General features: G+C 39.0%; 2 protein-coding genes and 1 long non-coding RNA gene across 4 annotated transcripts in view; 1 reads left to right on the top strand and 2 right to left on the bottom strand.

Moving 5' to 3' along the window:
* The window catches only part of atrx (ATRX chromatin remodeler), a 28518-nt gene extending 23416 nt beyond the window's left edge, over window positions 1-5102 (bottom strand). For both annotated transcript variants that reach the window (XM_077577834.1, XM_077577835.1), the window contains exons 1-8: window positions 4956-5102; window positions 3553-3614; window positions 3386-3432; window positions 3180-3289; window positions 3025-3105; window positions 2278-2387; window positions 2104-2171; window positions 67-2006 (exon numbers count right to left, since the gene is read on the bottom strand). In XM_077577834.1, the coding sequence (XP_077433960.1) occupies window positions 67-2006; window positions 2104-2171; window positions 2278-2387; window positions 3025-3105; window positions 3180-3289; window positions 3386-3432; window positions 3553-3609 (2413 nt within the window). In that variant the 5' untranslated portion in view covers window positions 3610-3614; window positions 4956-5102. The remainder of the gene's footprint in view (window positions 1-66; window positions 2007-2103; window positions 2172-2277; window positions 2388-3024; window positions 3106-3179; window positions 3290-3385; window positions 3433-3552; window positions 3615-4955) is intronic.
* A 48-nt stretch (window positions 5103-5150) lies between these two features.
* Window positions 5151-8594, top strand: LOC144059037 (uncharacterized). Its single transcript, XR_013295547.1, has 5 exons — window positions 5151-5269; window positions 7784-7966; window positions 8071-8157; window positions 8236-8331; window positions 8422-8594. It is a non-coding gene; the product is annotated as an uncharacterized LOC144059037 (long non-coding RNA).
* A 1051-nt stretch (window positions 8595-9645) lies between these two features.
* On the bottom strand, window positions 9646-22579 carry kif3a (kinesin family member 3A). The gene is made up of 17 exons (XM_077578121.1): window positions 22407-22579; window positions 21727-22000; window positions 21184-21328; window positions 20893-20977; window positions 20638-20743; window positions 19934-20073; window positions 18845-19042; window positions 17738-17912; window positions 17523-17621; window positions 16394-16550; window positions 15895-16075; window positions 15250-15360; window positions 14839-14964; window positions 13533-13586; window positions 13324-13392; window positions 13089-13219; window positions 9646-11522 (listed from the first exon to the last, which is right to left on the bottom strand). The coding sequence occupies exons 1-17, from the start codon at window positions 22410-22412 to the stop codon at window positions 11474-11476; spliced, it is 2106 nt and encodes a 701-aa protein (XP_077434247.1). The 5' UTR covers window positions 22413-22579; the 3' UTR covers window positions 9646-11473.
* Between the last annotated feature and the right edge of the window lie 173 nt (window positions 22580-22752).

Here is a 22752-nt window from a genome sequence, read left to right as displayed (position 1 = left end):
GGAATCATCAAGTCATGAGCAATTAATTACTTTCTGACTATTTAAAATGCTGTGAAGCACAATTACCTCCCAGCACACCGTCTTCCATTGTGGGGGTGAACACCTGCTGGTCACTATCATCTCCAGAGTCACCGTCAGCCTGTTGCTCTTCCTCATCGTCACTGGAGGACGACGCCAATTTGGCGACAGCTGTTGAGTTCTTTCCTTTGCGTTTCTTCTCATACGATCTTTTCAAAGCCGCAGCCTTCTTTTCGGTTTTGTCCTCCTCCTCGGATTTATTTTGTTTTGTCACGCGGCTCGAGCGCCTCCTCGCCGTTCTCGTTTTGTCTTCATCGGAGTCGCTAGAGTTGGAGACATTTTGTTTTTTCTTCTTTGATACCTTTTTGTTTTTGCCTTGCGTGTCGGACTCTGAGCCTTCTGACTTCCTCTTGCGTTTGGGTGTTTTGTCTGTGTCTTGTGGGGGTTTCTCTTTAAATAAACGTTTTTTGGAACTCTGGGTTTCTTTCTCCTCGTCACTGTTGTTGCACAATTCCACCTTTTCGAGCAATACGCCGGGAACCTCATCAGAATCGGAGTCTCCTGCATCTTTCTCTGACAGGGAAGCATTACTCTGCTTCTTAGCTTTTTTCTCATCTTTTATCTTCTTAGTTCTACTGGATTTCTTGGAGGACTCTGACTTGTCACTCTTCTCCTCCTCTGACTCCTGCTCTGATTCGGAGGAGTCCTCGACAGTCTTATCGGCTTGCTTCCTCAGGGGAGTGGTTTTCACTCGACTTGGGTGCCGATTAGGTGGCGGGCTGGCTGGTTCATCGCCTGTATCAGAACCACCATTTTCCTCATCTTGTGCTTTGTTTTTGGATCTGAGAGACTTTGACCTACTTGTCCTCACAATCGGCACTGGAGTCAGTTTAACAATGAGGTTCTTCACTTTATGTTTGCGCCTATTTTCTTTTGCACCCGTGTCTCCGGCCGAAGTGGGGTCAGTCTGAGACAGCATGTGGGGATCTGCGAGACTTTCCACCATCTGAAAAAGCTCCTCCGGAACTGAAGGAGGAACAGACATAATGTCATGATCAAGTGAAAGTTCACCAGGTGAAAGCAGCTCACCATCACACACTTGCGTTTTATCTACATTTTTGGTTAAATCTTCTGTTTTGCCGTCTTTACCAACTGGTTCCTCAGGAGGTTCCTTTTCCGATTGCTCGTCCGGCGCGCTTTCCTGTTTGTTACACACAGTCTCGGCTTGCTCCTCCTCCTGAGGCTTAATGTGAGCCACTACTGGCTTCTCATCGTGCTTTTCATGCAGATCTTGCACCGTGTCAGAGTCATCAGCTGCGTCCGCCTCCTCCACCTCATCATCAACCACAGCAGGGTGCACCGCATTTGTGCTTTTTGTGACTTGTTGTTGCCCCTTGTCGCCATTTTGTAGTTCCATACATCTGAACTCCGGTTCCAGGGCCTCCTCCAAAGCAGTGTGGGCTTTTTTTAAATCAGTCAGCACCGCCTTGAACGCTTTCAAATGCCTGTACCTGACAGACTTGTCGTCCTGCTCTGCGCCAGCCTGCTGCACAAACTGGATGAATGTATTGTTCAAACCAGTTGTGGTTTCAACCAGCTTTTTTGCTTTCTTTAGGAGTTCTTTGGGTATCGGCGGTTTTTTGTACGAGAATGTTATGGTCCCTGAGCCGTCGGCGTGTTCCTTCCCGTTCACAACTGCTTTGTGCTCTTTGACTTCACTGCTATTATATTTCTTGCTCTTGCGTTCCTCGCCTTTGCTAGATTTACGCTGCTTGGGTTTCTCACTGTCAATCTTTGCCAGGACGCTGTTACACTTGGAGACCAGGTCCTGGAGGGGTTCGGCCCTGCACACATAGCAGTGCCATTTGGAGTTCTCATCAGTGATGACTGATAACTCTCTTCTGCCCAGGTTGCGAAGGATGCACTTCTTGCAGAAGGCGTTGTTGCAGTAGTCACAGCAGATGAGTTTGCCCCCTTCGGCACACCACCTGGAAAGTGAAGGATTGGTTAATGGTGGAGGCAAAAAGTTATATTACTGGAATTATGACAACGCTAAATGGTTTGCCTATGTTTGATATGTCTTACCTGCACTGCTCATCCATTCCATCTGAGTCTTTACTAATGTCATCACTCGTGTAATAATTGTAACATGACTAGAGGAAAGGCGAGATCATAGACAAGACTATCAAACCAGAGCCTTAATGAAATGGTGGTAAAAAAATACATTTTTTGACAACTATGTAAAAAACTTGTATGTACCTTGCAAATAAGCACTTTAAGAGCAGGGTGCTCGAACACAGATTTTTGCTGAAACTGGTTAACTTGCTTTCCACAGGCTGTGCAGTTCATCTTTCTTTGCAGGGTGTGATCTGCGGGCAAAACACTGTGACTTGCTTTTTGTTTGAAACTACTGTCAACAACTGTTTTTTTTTAAATATATTTTTCAAGTCGGAAATATTTTTTCCTAACAACTATTATTCAAATCTGTGCACAAGTCAAACTTTTTTCCATCACAAAACTAACTGAACATTTTCAACAACCATGCAAGGGTAAAAGTAAAAGGGTAAAAGTTAAGGACCATTAGTAGTATAATGTAAAAAAAAAAAAAATACAACATAGGCAAATGTAAGTACAAACACGTAATGCATAATAAGTGATGCAATGGTATAACAAAATACAGATGTACCATTTTTCACCTTCATTCAAATGTGGACAGAAAAAAAAAACCTATTAGAACTTTAAAATATGACCAAAATGGACATTTCATCAATTGCATTTTTAAAACTGTAAATTTTCTCCCATCCGTGCGATATAAAAAAAAAGACTTCTTTAGGCTCATGTAGCATAAATGTATTTCTTTGTAGGTCCAAAGACAGCCCCACCCACCAACGTAAAGACTGCCCAAAGCAAAATGAAAAAAAACTTAACAAGTTCCACTTCATGCTTAAAACTGTGCTCTATTGTGAGCATCATTACACACAAAAACACGCTTCAATACCAAATTACCTGAACTTTTCTGTTTGTAATCCACTCTGAACTTCACAGTGCCTTTATTTTCACTCCCTGCAGGCCGCAACACTAAGGTACCTTGGAACACAAACAGAACAAGATTGGTTTTGATGCAGTACCAAAAACATAATTGCAAAAACAAAAAAACATACCTTTGGATGTGCTGCCCGCATTACTGTCAGAAGTGGCCCCCTCGTTGTCACTGTCATCTGAATTGACAGACTCATTCTGTCCAGCAGCCTTCGCTACAGTAGTGGTCTTCCTACAATGTGGGAGCAAAAAATATAAGGTGTGCAAGTGTGTCTGAGAAAACCTTGACAATTGGAAGGTTGTTGTTTTTTTTTCAAGAGTTGCTCACTTCTTTCTACGGGAAGAGGACAGCGTTGTTTCTGCAGAGCTACAAGGCTGCAAGCATAAAAACTTTCATTAAATTGGACAGTGGACAATAGGGCATTATTGTAGTCAATAAGCACACACGCACATCAACTCCAATAGAAAATCAAATGAGCGAAATGAAAGACCAACCTCCTCTGTATTTTCTGCCATTTGGTCTTGACTGGATTCAGGAATAGGCAGACTCATTTTACCTGAATAAACAGATTATATTTGTATTTAATGTCAAAAGTTATATCTGTCTATTTATTTATTTATTATATACTTCGGTTCCAATAAAACTGGACACTAGGCTCGACGCGTAAACAAATCGGTCATTGCGTTATAAACAAAAAAGTTTATTAAACATGTTAACATGGTGTTTTAAAGGAAACAATTGAATTTCTGGTTTTAGTTTCTAAAGTAGTTCTAGCGGAAGCATGATAAAGTTGAGTATTTTGGCAAATCTTTGCAGGTACCTCGTGGACTCAAACTGAAACAACTAACAGTATTTTCTTCTGCCGACAGCGTGGAGCTTGAATGCACGGTATTGTACTCAACTCAACTAATGCTTTGAGTACATTATGATGCTACCAAAATGTATACATTTATTTGCTAATTCAATTTGGGTGTTATGATGACTGTCTAGTGTCTGCATATGGGACAGTGTTATTCAGTGTGAATTAAATCCTTCTCCATCCTGCCATATCCCGTTACAACGCAATGTCTAAGTATATTAATTAGGTTTATATTACTGTATTGTGTGTATTATTTACTTTTCTTGTGTCATGAAATAATATGTAAAGTTGTAAACGTGGACTGCACTAAGCACAAACGTATGAAAATTTGCATCTTTTTTTCAAAAGTACCGAATAATCAAAATGAAGCGTTTTCCTCCAAATTACAACCAAAATGACTACATTGCGATGTCGATTTGAATTCGACTAGCTTGTTCATCCCAAGAGAGAAGGCCCTTTGCATGTGCTCCTTCCTTCTTATTTAGCATGTTTTCAAAACACACCAACGACGGTAAGTTCAGACGAGCTCGCATTTTCAGAAGCGCAGCCGCCGCCGTGCGAGCAGAGCTACTTCTTTTTTACCCTCCATCCCCATGTTGCCCTAGCAACTCCCCACCCCCCACCCTCCCCATGGTGCATGCCAGCCCCAGTGCATGGGCATGCACCGAAAAATGCAATGCTCGGGGCCTTGCATCCCTCAGACGGTATCATGGCACTGGTGACTGGCACTGCTAGCTACCTAGCAGCTAGTAAATGGAGCCATTTTTGGATACGAAACAACCCACGTCCGTTTTACAAAGTCGGTTTAGAATGATGCCACTAAACCCAGCGACCATTATGAAATACGCACGAGAATAGAGGCACATGCATTTTTAATAATTTGAACATTGCCGGTCGGTATCGGCTAGTTAGCTTAGCATGCTAATTACCAATAAGCACTAATGGTTCGGCGTACCGCTAGCAAAAGATAGTCTCCAGTACTATATAAACAATGCACAACAGACTTGTGTAAACACCCTAAAACCGAGCCTCTCCTACCTGCTGGTCGTGGTCGTCATTTCTCGATACACGAAGTCGGGCTTTGTTCTCGGCGCGGACGACTCCAATGGACCTAAGGTGGCGATGTTTGGCGGTAGGAAGGCGACAAAAGTCCCCGAATAAAGGTAACAACTCCAGTCAGTGGAGACAAAGCGCGGAGACCATTTTACCGGATGGCCGTGGACGCGCTAAAATGGCGCATGGAGCCGAAATCCTGTGAGGGCTCCCATTGGCTGACGGCCCCGGATGCCCTCCCGCTCTCACTGGCCCACAACTAGGTGGGCGCCCGATGCAAGCTGGAGCCGCACACAACAGTACGTTTCAACTGATTTGCATGGCTGCACTGTGCGGTACTCGTTTCTGTCTGATGGCTCTTGGGCAAACTTTTGTCATTCGTAAATGAAGTTAACGAAATAAAACAAACAAATAAATAATAATGTAAGAAGCAGAAAAAGAAAATTAATAAAAAATTGTGCATGTGGAAAATACGTAGTTTAAGACATCTATCCACTTTCTATAACACTTATTGAAATAATATTAAAAATAAACATAATTATAACAACAATAATCATCATCATCATGATCGACGGAAGACGTGTATTGTTTTGGTCTATTTTCGATGGAGTTCAAAAGTGGCTCGTAATTCAGTGTGTGTGTGTTTTTGGGGGGGGGGGGGGGGATTTGATAAATGCGGAAAATACTCAGAAATTATTATTTTTTAATTATAAGAAAAATAGACTAGAAACAAGGAAAAAATATTCTGAAAACAAAGAAAACATTCTAGAAAACTGGAAATTGATATTCCAAAAAACAAAACAAAAAAAATCATAAAAACATCTAAATTAAAAATTATTTGGATAAACAGACCAAAATTATTCTGAAAAACAGAAAAAAGAAAGAAAATTCCATATATATATTTTAAATTTCCTGGAAAAACAGCCAAATAAAAATATTCCAACAGGGAGGAGGTAAAAAAAAAGGCTCGGAAAAAACTTTGAAAAACAAAACAACAAAATACTCCAGAAAAAAGAAAAAAAATATTTGAAATAACAGGCGGAAATACAGAAAAACAGATGCAAACAAGATTAGTAAGAAACTCCACAAAACGGGGTGGGGGTGGGGGGGTATTCAGAGACTGAAACAAAATACAAATGATTAAATAGAATGTAAAGAATTTAACAGCTGATATGTACAGCACTTTGCTACAGCTGGTTTTCTTTTTCTTTTTCCCCTAAAGTCATGCTATCATGCTAATTCAATAAGCATTGTGGTTGCTCCTGGTGTGGCCATCTGTGGGCGCTGGGCAGTAAGTATAAGTCCATGTGATTAACCAGGGTCCTTCACACGTACATTGCAAAGTGATCCCTGATGGAGCCCAACCTCCACCTTCAACCAAAACTGTGAGGGGTCAATAGCCCACAATGTCTTGGGATGCAGTTAATACATTTTCAACATCAGGAGCGGCACGTAAACATTTTGGGAGGCGCGCAGTAGAATTCTACTGAAAATTTTTGGGGGACTCACAATATTCTTGTTGTTAATGTTTAACTGAAAGATGAAGCAGAACTGGTTGAAAAAGATTTTTTAGTGTATATTAAAGTTCTATGACTTTATGAATGTGTTTAAAGACTGATTTGTAACAAATACTAAAATGTGTCATTTTCTTTTACTTCACACACGGGGGAAAGTTGAATTACTCAAAACCTCCTTGTGGCCTACCCACGGAAGATTTTTTTTTTGATGAGCAATCGATAAACGCTGCCGCAGAGTTTTCTTATCTGGTGTGACTGGGGGGGTCTAAGCATAGTGCTAAACCGGATGTTGCTTGAAATAAATCTTTCAACAAGACTAACAGATGGCATGTTGCAATGATGTCAAGAAATATTTGTACAATGTCAGTTTTTATTACTTTTGACTTACTCTAAAGCCAACTTGTATCAGAATGATAGGAAGAGGAAAAGTGAGAATGGCTCATGATCCAAAGCATATCACATCATGTGGAGGCAATGTTAAATATTGGGGCAATACAAGATGAATTGTGTGCTGTGCTGTGTTACACAGTGCAGATGGAGAATATCTCTCAACCGAAAAAGCAACAGGAGATTCAAGTTCAATTGTTATATCTGTTGTGTGTACAAAATGCCACACAAATGCTGCGGGAATACAATTTTATGCATTAGTTATATATTTTGTAAATAATTGGCAGATTGATCGGTAATCTGTATTTTTTTTCTGCCAAAAATCGTGATCAGCCTCAAAAAAATTTTTATTTTTTGACTGGCGACTTACAAAGAAGAAAAATAGTGAGGTATTGTAAAACTGTAATAGATGAATTTATGGACACAAATGAAAATCCGCGATAGTGTGAAGCCATAAGAACCAAACTGATGAGTAGCGAGGGAAAATTGTAGATTCATTAAGATCACTTTTAAATTCCCACACTCTAAAAACAGGTTGGATCAAAAATAGCCCAACTATGGTTAAAAAAAAAATGGACCAAACCTCTCCTTGGGTCGATTTGACCCAACTTTTGAGTCAAGAAATGGGTCTTTCAGCATAAAACAACTCATAAATATTGGTCACTGGTGTCATATTGGTCATCGATGGAACTTTTTGATGATCACTTTGGGGTGCATCCTTATATGGTGGCACTTTCCTCTTACGTCTGTGCAACAACCGCATTTGTTGTCGATATAAGCAGCGGACATTTGAAAGCGGGCCCAATTCAGCTTTTTTCTACATCTGACAGCGGCGGCCGGTGCTCATCTTCTAAATCATGAAGACATTTAGAACTGATGTAATATTGTTACTCATGGCCTTCTTTTCAGCATCCCTTGCGTTTTTTGAACGCACTCAACTGAAGCTTATCCAGGAAGAAGCAGAGAATGCGTGTCTTCTCCCAGTAAGTACATGAATAAAATTAATTATTTTATTATATTTATTATATTTTTGTTGTTTTTTTACAGTTGCAGGGTCTAATGGTGCAAAAGCCAAATACCACAAAATGTCTGGTAGGTTTGAAACATTTGCAAATGACATCAACGTAGGCTTGCTCTGGTGAATGTGCTTTAACGTGACACACTTAACATTATTAACAGTGGCCTTTTCTTTATAGAAACGTTTCTTTTGCGAAGCTGAGAAAGCCTTGAATACTATATCACCTGATCTAATGGCACTAAAGCCAAATAAGGCAAAATGTCCGGTAGGTTTGAGACATTTTCAAATGATAGCAACTTGTCACATGAGCGTGTATTTGACATTATTAACATTTTCTTTACAGAAAAATAAATTTTGCAAAGCTGAGAAAGCCTCGACCATTACTACCGGTAACGAACTACAGAGACTTGCCGGTAACCTGCATGATTACAATAAGGAGGTCATCCATACATTCTCATACTTCATAAAAAAAAATCTCTTTCTTCAAGTCTTGTATATTTACTGAACTCATCCATGTTTTGTGTTCCAGAATGGAGTTGAGAACTGTCACCTGACAAGCAACACGAAATATCCTCTATGCCAATTGTTGGGGGATATTGCAAGATGTGCACAGCAACGGTCGTCTTATAGAATAAAGTGATGGTTGATGTTTTTTTTTTATATGAATAACTTATACATAATTTATTTTTTGATATTACTTTAAAATCCCTTGAATGACATTCATTTCTTTGTAAAGGGGGTGGGGCATTATACAGGGGGCTTATTAAAAAAAATAAAAAATCACATTGTTTCGATGTTTACCAATATCTAGGCAGTGCCGAGGATTTGTAAAAAATAAAAATACGATTTTAAAAATACTTTGAAAGGCCTTAATCATAGATATGCGAAGATAGCATTTTATTAAACCTAGATTTAAAAGCATTTACACTTTATTGGTATGTTCTTTTTTAAGGGTGATTTTTTTGGGGGGCGTATTATACACAGGTGTGTGGTATTCATGGGATTTTATGGTAATTATAAAATATATTTATTATTGGACATCATTGTTGAAGTGTTCATACTTATTTATCAAGTTATTTTCTAATGCTAATGGTATAATTATGTCTGGAAATATCTGACTTTACACTCTGAAATAAAGCAATCAATGTGATTGAAGTTGACAGTTTTCACTTGACAAACATCTTCATTGTATTCTCGATTTTTGTATTTCTTCTTTTTTTTTTTTTTTTTGGCCACCTCTTAGTTTTATGCTAGTCAAGTCATCTTTATTTACATAGCGCTTATTGCCATCTCTCTTTTTCTGGCCACTTTATGTCATTCTGCATTTACATTGGATTTCATATTTGGAATACAATGAACCTTTGCCCAATTACTTTTGATCCACTGGAAATGGAATTACACATTTCTGGATCAGGTGTAACAATGTGCAGGGTGACACAAAAATTGGGAACTTTTTAACAATCCAACAAAACCAAGAATGATGGAAGAAAAATATCCATAGTAATTGAAACCTTAAAACATGCCCTATAAGAAACAATTTTGCGCCGGTGTATGAAACCCGTAAGTCCCGCCTCCTCCATGGCATATACCCCATTGGATTGTTAAAAAGTTTCCTTTTTGTGTGTGTGTGACCTTATAAGTTTAACATTGTACATATATACACACACACAAAAAAATCCATATGTCAACATTAATTACTAGTCTTTTGTATTGTCGAGAGAGAGAAGAGAAAAAAAAAAGAGCAACAAGGATGTGAGGTAAACGTGTGTAAAATAATTTAATAAATAAAACATCCAGGGTGAATGTAAACAATAGATCATGATATAAAACGAATGCTGGTTTGCCTCCGACTATGAAACCCACACGTGAAATGAACATGACTTTCACAGAGCCTCATACAAGTGCATTATACTAAGGCATACAGTAAATATGGTGCATCTCAATAATACAGCTGTAACTTTTCAAAATAAAAGATCAAACAAGTGGCACAAAAGAGAGCTGGCCGGCATGCAGGCTCTCAAAAGTTTCGGACCCACCTGGAATAGTAGAAAGCGCACTTTCATCCAAGTACTTATCCCTACTTTATCTCTTTTCAGAGTAGAAGCATTTGCCTTAATCTTCAAAAATTGAATTTGACTTAAGGATCTTTATCATTGCAAATTACTGCATTGAGTTTTTAAATCAATGTCATCTGTCTTCATCAAAACAACAATCGGAACAAATGGATCCAGTTTATAGTTCACATATTTTCATATATTTTACTGGAAATATTTTTATTCTTTTTCAAGGACAGAGTCATTGTAGAACAAACTTGTATTTTTTTAGATATATTTTTTTTTGCTTAAAGGAAAAATTAAATGAAACGAGGATGTGTGCCTGGTTAAACAAAAACTTATTTCCCCCATAATGTAAATTTGTATTTGTTGAATTGGTGTATCTTAAAGACAACGTGGAAAAAGATTGTAAGCCATGAACTTATTATTGAATGATTATCGCAATTCCAAAAATTAGTAACATAAAACATTCTACCTACTTTTGTATTTTAGGTCCCTTCTAAAAGCCTCCCGTGGACAAGTGTTGATAATTAGCATTTGTGCTAAAACACTGAGAGCATCTGGTTTGTCCAATATTTTCAGGGTGTCCTCGTAAAAAAATTGACCATTTTGAGAAAACCTGATTTGATTTTTTTATTATTTTTTTTTTTAGCATTGCTGAGAGCATTTAGGACATCGTTATATTTAGATAAGGTATGAAGGATTTTTTTTAAAAAAAAAAAACTGAACTTCAAGCCACGCACTCTCTGTGTGTGCCATTCCTAGCTAACAGAGAACCATTCAACAAATGAAAATTAAAATTACCTCAAAATTAGTCCAGACTTTGTATCAATTTGGGCTTAAGTGTACATCCTTCTCTATTACAATTAATTCATTAACTCTTTGACTGCCAGACATTTTCAGAAAAGGGATGCCGTGGGTGCCAGCCGATTTAAGCATTTTGACTGATCTTTCAAGGTCCACAGAAAATTATGTGTTTGGACTATGGAAACACACATACTACCAAATGAAAGATTGGACTCTCATCTTCCATCAGAAAAAAAAAGTTTGTTTCTACCTTATTCCGTTTTTCAGTAATCAATAATAGAAAATGGTTAGTTTCACCTCTGTTTGGAAACAAACGTCTTTTAACGTCTTTGGCACTCCTCCATAGGATTTTACTAAACGTTATTTAACGTTTTTGGCAGTCAAAGAGTTAATATTATTATTTTTTTTTATATATATATATCCACTAATTGTATTATTTCAAAACTTACAATAACTCTGCTGCAGAAAAAGAATAAATGTTGCCACGACATGCAAGCGGTCCAGATTTACCTTCTGTCCATGAAGAGGGGCCGCGCGCTGCTGTTGAAATGCATTTCACAGCTACAGTATATGTGAAGCTGGGGGTCCTATTGACAATAATACTCTGAACAGGGTTATAGCTGTGTCACATTTAAACCCGTGTCAGCTATATACAGTGTACTCAGATCATCTTTTAAATAAGGATCTTCAGTTAATTCGACGAGAGACGCTGCCATGTCTTCACTGTAGCGGGGACTCGACGGCCGCCTCTGCTTTCGCAGACCTTTTCCTGTGAAGGCACCAGATAAGTGTTAGCGCTCTACCAGGAAGGCTGCTTCTCAGAATGGGAGATTCGAGCCTGATATCGGCACAAACGTACAAATGTTTCACTGTAGCAACTAGAGCTAAACAAATAACCGAATTCAAATAGACATTGCAATGTAGTAGTGTAATTTTGGAATCACAAAGGCTGCAATTTTTTTTTAAAATAACAAAAAAAAAAAACACTGATTCATTTCGGTTAGTAGACTTTGTTATTTATATTTATATAGTGATAGATAAGTTAACGAGGATTTCTATCTAAGATATCTAGACAAGTTGAGAGCTTAAGTGCAGTCCAAATTTACATATCACTGCTTCAAGAAACATGAAAAATGTCAGCCACATTTGTTTGCATTATTGCTGCAATCTGATTTAATTACTTATTTTACCCAAGTTATAGTAATTTAAAACAAATTGAAGCAAATAAACTAAAACACACAAAAAAGAAGATCAAACCAAAAAAAAAAGTACTGCATAATAAATATTGTTTACTGCAATACAGATAAATTAATTGCTTGCATTTGTTTAAAAAAATACAAAATCTTAAAAAATAACCGCATATTTAAATCTCATTCACTTCCAGCCATTTTCAATGAAGAAACCCCCTTCGCTCCCGTCTGTTTTACTGGATTTTGACTGATTTTGCAAGACCCACAGAATATTGTGTTCTGTGGCCATTAAAACATACCAAAGGAAAGATTAGAGTCTCTTCTTTCATCAGGGAAAAAAAAAAGTATATTTCTGTTTCTGTTTTGCAGCAATTAGCATTAGAATATAACTAAGTTTCATCATTATTCACAAATCTGTTTAAAACGGTGGGGGAAAGAGCTTTTCGCAACATGGCCCTGGTTGATCTCTTATACCCTGCTGCCACCTGCTGTCTATTTTGTAATAACTATCATTGCTTCAAGCATTCTCTTCAGGTCAGAGGCTGCATCAAAGCCTGTATGCTCTAGCATAAAAAAAAAACAACATAAAAACGAATAAATACGTCTTTGGTAATATTTAAAATAGAACGAATTGATACGTTTTTGGGAGCCAATAAGTTAAATCAGAATCGTAAAATAGAGGGGAAGGGGTTCTCAATTAGATTATTTTTTTAAATACTTGTTTAGCCCCAGTATCAACTCTCAATGAACACACAACCTCAAACTGCTTACAAGATTACACAAAGTTTTGGAGGTTTCACAGATTGAGCAGTCAGCTGTTGACCAGCAAACCGAATTTGCAATTTGGCCTCTAATCCAATTTGAGCAGCATGGATCACCTCAAAGGCACAAAAAAGTGATTCTGGGACGCTATTGCGCTAAAGTCAAAAGACAAATTAATACTTACATAAACAGCATACGATGGTGCCTTGAGATACAAGTTTAATTCATTCCGTGACCACACTCTTAACTCAAAACAATTGTCTCTCGACTCGCCTAAACCCATTGAAATGCTATTCACCTGCTCCTGCGCTTCTCGAAAATAAAAAGCAAAAAAACGCTGCAAAGTGCATTTGAATGAAAATATGATGTGTCTTTGTGATTACCTGCGACCAGTCTTGGGCCGGCCGCTCTTGCTGCTTTTAGATGTTTTGGGCCTCTCCAGTTTCATCAGTGACTCTTGCATGCTCTCTTCCGTGTAAGCCAAATACATATATGACAGGTCCACCTCGAAAGGCTGCAGGATGAGAGAGTCAAGCAGTGTTGAGGGAGGGAAAAAAACAACAACAAATTTGACCATTTGTCAACAGGAGTCTGACAAGTGGAGCAGAAAAGACTTACATCTTTTTCTTTTTTGCCTGGAGCAGGTGTCTGTTTTCTCATATTGTTACCAGTGAAGGCCACACATTTCTGATACAAGAAAGATACCAATTATAAATCAATACGTATCTTCACATCCACGAACCGTCAGGATTTGCATACACAATTAAAATCCTGGTGAGTCTAAGTTTCATATTAAGTCAAAAATAAATGAAGGTAAATAAAATTACCAGCTGCCATTCTCCAATGTCTTCATTCCAGTGCACATAGTTCTCAATCATCTCCTACACAGGGAAGGAAAAAAAATCATAGTTGCACATACAAGTTATATTGTATATGCCACTCACTGCAAGGAAAATAAAAAGTGTTGCTAGTGTTGTTTATATCTAGGTAGTGAGACGCTAGGGCATTCAATGTACACCCTATTCCGTCTAGTTTTAGCCTCTGGCTTGGTTTTTATGTCCAACCCAGGAAAAAGTACAGAGAAACAAAAATTGCACACTTGACACAAATTAACAATTGTTTGGTTGTCTGCTATGACCATTTGATACATTCACATTACATCATCTCTCAATGTCTAATTTGATATTTAGTGCTAAGTACTATAATTTCCGGACTATAAGGCGCACCTGACTATAAGCCGCGCTAGCTAGAATACTCGAGATTGGTCCATATATAAAACTGCACCCGACCTTTTCCCGCTACCACAGAGGGGATTGTCGGGACACAGATGACTGTTTGGGAACACAAAGCGTCCCATTTATTAACATCTGAACAGCATTCGTGAGGTGTACAAATAATACAGCACATGTCCTGCAGTCTCAGTCGGGTTTCCATCCAATTGTTTAAATTTTTTAAGCGAATTTACTTAAAATGCGCATAACGGATATGCGACTTATGCCTGTTTCCATCTGTTCTTCTTTTGCGAATATTGAGGGGACTCCGCCGCTGCAGGTGGTGGTATACACCATAGAGATGTGATCCACCCGTAATTGAAAAGAAGAAGAAGAAAACCAGGAAGCGACTGCACCGTATTGACATTGTATGAGTTTGCTTTTGTAATTCTTGATAAACCGTATTGTTTCTTTGCTGTTTTCCATCTAAAATAGCTTCTTTAATTAATTCCAAAAACATTTCTGTTTAGTCTTCCCCCCAAACATACCTTACTTTATCGTCCGACATTGCTTTGGGACTACAAATGTACGTGACGTAATATCCAGTCAAAACCTGCGACATGTATCCGGTCTTGTCACCGGTTTTCATCGTCCAAATTTGCATTTTCCTTTTTTCGTTACGCTTCAAAATCCACCCCCTCCAAGACAATTTTGGGCCCTTTTTTCGAATTTCTTGCGTTTCCGTTCAGTTTTATTTTTGCATTTCTTGACAAGGTGGATAAGCCGCACCGTTGTATTAGCCGCAGGGTCGAATGCAAGGGTAAAAAAAGTAGCGGCTTATAGTCCGGAAATGACGGTATGTAAATTGTGAAACAACAAGATATTAGCATATACAAACCAACAAAGACATGTAAATGCAGACCTGGTATTCTTGAGGAATAAAGTTGTCAATGATCAGCATTTGGAGTCGCAGCTCCCGGCTCAACTGGCGAATGTTCTCCAGGAGGCCCTCAATCTCTCGGTGATGCTCTTGTTGCAGATCTGCCAACTGAAGTACAAAACTCAAGTATGGAGTATGAACAAGATAGAGCCTCATTGTAAAAATTCAAGTTAGCATTTCTGGCCATGCTACGTTTTCACCAGCGTTTGTTACCAGCACAATTCAACATTGAAAGAGTTGTGCGACTCACTGCACTAAAATGGCACTTTTCTGCCCCCTACAGGACGAAGGCGTTCAACCTTGATGAACGTCTGCATGATCCTTCAGCAGATGCTTTTTTTGTTTTCAAAATCTAATTAAACTTATGCTGAAACAGCTGCCAGAGTCACTCACCTCTGCTTTGGCAGCCATCAGCATGGTCCACACTTTTTTCAGCTTCTTGGTCTTCCCTTGAGCCTCCTCCTGAAGGTTTGTGTACTTCTCCTCAATGTCCAAGCGCTCTTGCTGTTTTTAAACATACAGTACAGCAATACAGATATCACATAGAAAAAAAAGGTACATTTGCATGGGTACAGTGTACAGCAGGCAGGAAGGCATTGACAAAGTATTTAAAGTAAACCCCCGCTACATCATGGTTCAGTTTTCATGGTCCCACTACATTACTGATTTTTTTTCCTAAGCGTTGTTACGATAACTTTTATACCGTTTGTACAATATTTTTTGCTTTATCCATGGCTCTTGCGCTCTCTCCATGTATATTTTTTAAATGTGTTTAAAAACTATAATAAAAATAATAAAAAAAACTTAAGTGCCATAACTGCTATACAAAAACATGGCTAGGATGTTTTTTTTATTTATTTATTTATTTTTTAATCAGGGATTTCACTGCATGGTGTGGTCTGGAATGTAACCTCTACAATGGCGGAGGGATTACAATATTAAATGATCGCTTTACATCTAAATGTTAAAAATATCAGTTCACCAGTACAAAAAAAAAATAAAAAATCACGACTGCTTATTTCCATGTGACACGTTTACCTCCTTCTCCTCCAGTTCCTTGCGAAGACGCTCTGCCCTCCGCCGACGCTCTTCCAACTCACTGTTGGACTCGTCCAGAAGCTTCTCTTGCTCCTCAGCCTTTGCCAGGAGGTCGACGCCACCCACGATTACCTTCTTCTCCAAGACTGACAATTTCTCACGCAGAAGATGATGCTCCTGCCTACAGATGAAAATATGAGAGAGTGCGGTGAGAAGTGTGATGGGACACAATTAAATATGACTGGGAATACAGGACAAAATCCTAATTTATATTTTACTATAAACACCCTAAAAGTTGATCAACAGGAATAGTGACCTCTATTAAACTGCCGAACACCTCTTTCAAAAATATCAGCTCAAGTATCTCTTGTAACATTATAGACACAAAAAATGACAAATGAAACTTTGATGTGCATTCAGAAAAATCCGACGCACCCTGCCTGAGGAAAATCCATTTAAAGTATGTAAAGAATTGTTGTTATACTTCCGGTAGACTCACTGAGCTTTGAGAAGATCCTTCTCCCTCTTCTCCAGTTCGGCTTTTGCCTTATTCCTCTCCTCCTCCTCCATATCGAGTTTTGCCTCCAAAGCTTTCCTCTCCTCGTCAATCTTGGCCTGCATCTCCACCATCTTTTCTGGCGAAATCTTCTTCTTCCCTGAAATAACAACAAGGTTCATGTTAATAGGATAGTGCAATATCTGATATTTTAATAATGGCACAATGGCTATGAAGACAACCACAAAGGGACTTCATTCCTGGACAGAAATGTCAACAAGTGGCTTACCAACAAACTACTTGAGAATAACCCCAGAAATATATAATACGTTTTCTGCAAAAAGCAAAACCTTTGCTATAGGATAGAAGGACCATGAATACCATTACACCGACCTCTTTCTCCTTGAAGGAAGAGGAGTTGTAAAGACATAATGGCAGGAGGAGAAAGAGAAAAACACGTGACTGTTAGACACAAATACCACTAACAGCAAAGACAAAGAATGTAAGGAGACATAACACACATCAACGACTGAAACATGAAGACGATGAAGGCTTGAAAAAGTAGAAGAATAAAGCTTAGCTTCTGCTGGACATCCTTTTTTTTTTTTTTAAACAGATTTTGACTCTTTTCCCCACATAAGAACAACATGTTTTTTTAGGTGGTTTATTTGTTATAGTGGACCCCGGGATAGTATGGCTGTAACGTGTTGTAAACTTACCAAGTTTATATGTAACATGACATCAGGCAAATCAACTTGCGATTGTGATTGGTTAGCTAGGATCCAATCATGAACAAGAAGTGTTGCATCCAAATTATGCGTTTTTATTAGTTGAGAAACGCAAATATGTCCACTGCAATCATCTAATAATGAAATAATTTGTCAAAAATAATTGTAGATTTCTGTCAATGTCAAACCCTAACAACATTGCCTTAAATATATCCTTGTCAAATAAATACAAAACAGATCTCAATTTGGAGGCTAGAAAAAAAAATATTCGTCTGAGAAAACTACTGACAAGGCAGTAAACTAGTCAAAACGCGATCTTAACAAGGCATCATGAAAGAATTTCCTAAGATTAAATTTCCTGTCTTCATGAGGACAAAATGGATTCAATTTCCTGAAACTGTTACCTCTTCGTCTCCTGCGTCCTTGTCCAGCTTCCCCTCCTTCTTCGTCCCCTTCGTCCGGCTCATCTGACCCACTGCCCTCCGAGCCAGAGATCTCCTCACCTGGGACGGTCAAAACATTATGGAACAATATGCTGAAGATTGCAACGTAAGAGTGACAGTAATTCTGTGCTCAGTGCAAATGTGGGGATGGGGGGGGGGCGGGAAAGGCTTACTACCTTCCTCAAGTTTCTTCCTCAGATCCTCAATTTCCTTCTGAAATTTACGCAGCATAGCTTCCTTGGGGTCCTCATTGATTCTGGCTTTGTTCTTGATGTTCTTGGCTCTGTTAGCATAGCGCAGGGTACTGATGGTCTCGTCGTAGTTGTAGTCCGCGGGGCCTATGTTTGCACACTGGTTGGCGACAAGCAAGAACGTCAGCATGCTGAAGTCTCGCCAGTTCTTGGGAAGTGACTTATTTGTTTGGGGTGTGCTAATATTACAAACTTGGAACGAGGCATGGGCCGTTATCAGATTCTGACGGTAGGATAACCATAAGCAAAAACATTGCTGTATCATAGAATTACAATTACAGCTATAAAATTACTTTTTTTACGTGATATACGGGATATAAAAACAGCATTTTCCCCAAAGAAAAGAAGATATTTTATTTTAAACAAAATATATAGTAATTTAAACTATTAAATGTTAATATTTATTTCTCCTCTTTTAACTTTTCCTAGTAAGTCAGTGTCCCATCAACTGTTGGCTACTTTTAGAACAGACACGTGGGCTACTCATGTTGTCCTAGGGGCTGACTAGCACCCACTGGCACTTTTTTTTTTTTAAGGATAATGTACATCAAGTCATTCACTCACAGCCATTTTCACTGAAGCAACCCTCTTGCTTCAGTTTTACTGATTTTTTAAGGCCCACAGAATATTGTGTTCTATTGCTATAAAAACATGGAAGCTACCAAAAGAAAGATTAGATTCTCTTCTTTCACCAGAAAAAAAAGTATATTTGCATCGTTTTTGCAAAAATTAGAATATAGTTAAGTTTCATCAATATTCACGTTCCTGGTGAAAACACTTGACAAAAAGAGCTTGTTGCAACATGGCTTTGGCTGATCTCTTATACTCTGCTGCCACCTGCTGACCGTTTTTGGCAATAACTACCATTGCTTTAAGCCACCTCTTCATGTCAGAAGCTGCATCAAAGCCTTCTGTATGCTCTTGCAAAAAATAAATAAATAAATAAAATCGTGTAAAGAAGTTTTTGGGAGTTTTTTTTATCACAGTAACTCGTCAAATTGCTAATTAGCCCATGCCTACTTGGAACCTTACCATCAAGGTCTTGGAGTTCCCTCCGAGTGAATCCTGCAGCAGGCGGGTAAGTTTGGAGTTCCTGTAGGGCACGTGGGTGCTCTTGCCATCCACCAGGGCGGAGATGACGTTACCCAGCGTGGAGAGCGACAGATTGATCTTTGTTGCTTCCTTGAGGCGCTGGCCTGTGGCTCCCGTTTTTCCCTGTCTTTCTGAACCCTGTGAGGGAGGTGGACCGATGATAATAGTAAGACACAGGCCGTGTCAACATTATCTTTTTTTTTTTCCTCATATTTTTCGGCAATGTAAAGGCTAAACCAGGGATGTGATTTGACCAAAGTGAAATTATCTGAAAATTTAGCCGGAGGTCTGGGGGCCGCTGGCACCCAGCTAGGTCCCCCGGAGCTCATGGGTTTTCTGTGTTTTTAAGTACTTTCAATGCACTCACATGACAAAGAAATAGACAAAACAACAGCATAAATTTTCAATGTATATTGAACTATCCCATATAAAATGGCAGTTTTAGTCAACTCAAAATCAGTCACATTCAAAAACATTGGACTGCCTTTGCTTTTAAAAACTATCACTGAGAATATCATCATATCTAACTAATGTGATTACTAAGTTAACACATAAATAATGTTGAAGAGTTCAAATTTCATGAACAAATAATTGTATCATGACCAAATGAAAAGTAACTCATATTAGAGCATACCACAAATGTCTTTGTTATAGCAGAAGATGTTATCTGTCGGAGTCATGTGCATACACAATGAACTACTAAAAAAAAAAAAAAATCGGAAATTTTTTTGGGGGGGAGATAAAAAAAAGCGGAATTCCGCGAATTAGCGGAAAAATCACATCCCTGCTAAACATAACTATTTTCAAAGTGTTTTCCTATGGTGGTATTTTCTTTACACATAATATTCAAAAATAACTCATTTGCATTTTCCTGCTTGACAGTCTGCTAAATGTATTTTTACGATCACTTAAGCCAGTATTGAAAATAGAGGTTTTGTTTTGAGCGCAGAGAGCACAAAAAAATATGTACAAGAGGACTCTCGTGTTTGAGAATTTGAAGCGATATACAGTAGCTAGTGTTTTACATACTGCAAGATCAACCAGATGAAGTTTTCCCATGCGCACATGCTGGTTCCCATCCACACCCTTCTCGCTGCACTCAATGGTGATGGTGAAGATGGCATGTGATCTGGAGCTGTGCTCATTCATATTTGTGGCACCAACAGAGCCTAGAGAGAGGGAAGTACAAAAAACAAGGTAGTTCGGTCAAAACAATGACGACGCTTGCACACAAAACAACTACTGTATGCGAATTAAGAGGCAACCCCAGTGTTGTACAAAGTACAAGCTCGTTATAAAAGCCTCTTTCAGTCAGTTGCAGATCCTAGTTATTGGCAACGTGGTTTGCCATATCACCAGACGTTTTCAGAAAAGGGATGCCGTGGGTGCCAGCCGATTTAAGCATTTTGACTGATCTTTTGACTGATCTTTCAAGGTCCACAGAAAATTATGTGTTTGGACTATGGAAACACAAATACTACCAAATGAAAGATTGGACTCTCACCTTTCATCAGAAAAAAAAGTTTGTTTCTACCTTATTCCGTTTTTGAGTAATCAACAATAGAAAATGGTTAGTTTCACCTCTGTTTTGAAACAAACGTCTTTTAACGTCTTTGGCACTCCTCCATAGGATTTTACTAAACGTTATTTAACGTTTTTGGCAAAGAGCTATTGAAAAGGTTTGTAAAGAGATTACTAATAATGTTGGGAAATGTGCTTAAGTTTCTTCTTACGGTTTTTGTTGCCCAAAGTCATGATCCTGTCCATGTCGTCAGCATTGTTGGCCACATACCCAGAAAGATCTTTGATATACACGCCAACATCTGGTCTTTCTTTAACCTATTACGGGGGGGGACACACACTTTATGATGCCCAAAAATTATTCATTCCTTGCAGAGCAGTCTAGTCAGATGCTTTTTGACAGTTGTCACAGTACTAAAAAAGTGACAGTGTCTTTAGCTGCTGTTTCAATACAGATATGATGATACCTCAAGTCTCTGCGTCTGGTCCTTGGCCAACAAGTCACGCACTTCTTCATTATAAATCTCCAAGTATGATACATGAACCAGAAACCTGTAGCGGTATATGACATCAAGTAAGATTTTGTATCATCAAAAATTTGAATGATATTGAATTTGCATGACTGTTTCAGGAGTAAAATTCACATTTTAATGACATTTTATATTGCATACATAATGTAATGCAATGGCATGCAAATAAAAAGGGACAATGTTGATAACGAGGAAAACAAAAGCATCAAATTAGTAACGTTTATGTACCTAGTGTCTCCCTCTGCTTTGGCAATGTGACCAAATATGTGAGCAAAGGAGTTGGGGATTATCCCTCGGAGCTCTGGCACCGCTCGTACACCTTCCATGGTGAAGGTCTTCCCGGTTCCAGTTTGACCATAGGCAAAGATGGTACCTGAAATGGACAGAAATATAACTATAAAATCCCATTGAGTTCCAAGATGGGTTGCAAAATATAAGAAATATGCTAATCGGATTGGATAATGAAGTCTGTGACCAGGTCTGACTGCTAATCATGAAATGGGTTTCACACTAATGAAGCAGGATCTCTTTATTGATCGTCTGGTCTAGACTGAAGTGGAAAGCTTCCAGTTGAGGATTAAAAGGTCGCTTGTGACACCATTTCTAGAACTTTTCTGACACACCTTGAGCATAATTAACTACAATACTCACAAACCCAATGAAAACCACTTCTGAATCTTACCAGGCTGTGCAGGTGTACCAAACAAAGCATCTGGCGAGCGTAAAAGAAACCATCAGGCTGTTTAAGCAAAACATTATCACATTACACACCATTGTATCCTGCCATCACCGAGTCAACGATTGGCCGGGCAGTGAGGTTGTAGACATCCAGCTGTTTGCTTTCTGGCCCAAACACCGTGTCAAATGTGAATGTTTTGGGGGGTTCCTGCTGTGTCTCCAGCTTGTTGACCGTGATGGTGCCTCGGATTTCGTCCACAGCGACGGCCTGCTTGTGACACATCGCCGTCTCTTTCTGGTTGAGCGGACGACATCGCACCACCACCTTGACGTTATCGCTCACCTCCGGCTTATCAAGCTTATTGCTCTGGAAGACATCACGGTTGGTCATCGCGCGACACGTAACCACAGTCAAAACCCTAAAGTGGAAAACTGACAGGGATGTAACGTAATAAGAACTCAATAATAACACTCAGAGTAGGTTGGTTCATTAGCTCTATTTTCTGTTAGTCAGCGCTTGGTTGCTATGATGACGAGACGCAAACATTACGGAGTACATCATCGGTGAGAAAATGTGCCAAGTGTTCCCAGTGACTATTCGCATTCGTCGAAACAGACAACGTGTGACAAAACGCAAAGCGTACATTTTCCTAATACTCTTGTGAACGGCGAGTGAGCTAACAAGCTAACCGGTTAGCATCACATCATTGGGATCGGAGGAAGGGAGGAACCCTTGGCGAACAAAAACACGAAATGCAAACGGGCGGACTTACCGGCATAGTAACACAGCAGGGATGTCGTCAAAGTTTATGTGCGAATGACTGGTATTCGTATGGTTGTGTTTGTTGGACATTCGACTGGTTATTTAAAGAATATAAAAGCCATCGTTGAATATATAACATCAGCTCCTGTTCGGCAGCTTGGCTGAGACTGTCTGCGCATGCGTCACCTGCTGTGGGGTGATTTAAATGGAAGTTCCTCTCAGCTGCCATATTGCGACACGTTAAACTCAAAACGTCGTCCTCAACCAAAATTTCGTCTCAAAATGTCCACGGTGGGCTTTCTATCGTTGAAAGGAAAACAATATATAAGTTCAACTAAAAAGACGAACCCTCACCT

Source organism: Vanacampus margaritifer, chromosome 10 (genome assembly GCF_051991255.1).
Source record: "Vanacampus margaritifer isolate UIUO_Vmar chromosome 10, RoL_Vmar_1.0, whole genome shotgun sequence".
NCBI classification, from domain to species: Eukaryota; Metazoa; Chordata; class Actinopteri; order Syngnathiformes; family Syngnathidae; genus Vanacampus; species Vanacampus margaritifer.
Note: the sequence above shows the minus strand (reverse complement) of the source record. Positions and strands in the feature narration are given on the sequence as shown.

Coding starts and splice junctions, on each gene's coding strand:
- kif3a (XM_077578121.1), bottom strand. Junction 19,043..19,933: donor TTCATCTGGTTGATCTTGCA/GTATGTAAAACA, acceptor CCTCCCTCACAG/GGTTCAGAAAGACAGGGAAA. Junction 17,913..18,844: donor GGAACTCCAAGACCTTGATG/GTAAGGTTCCAA, acceptor GTCGCCAACCAG/TGTGCAAACATAGGCCCCGC.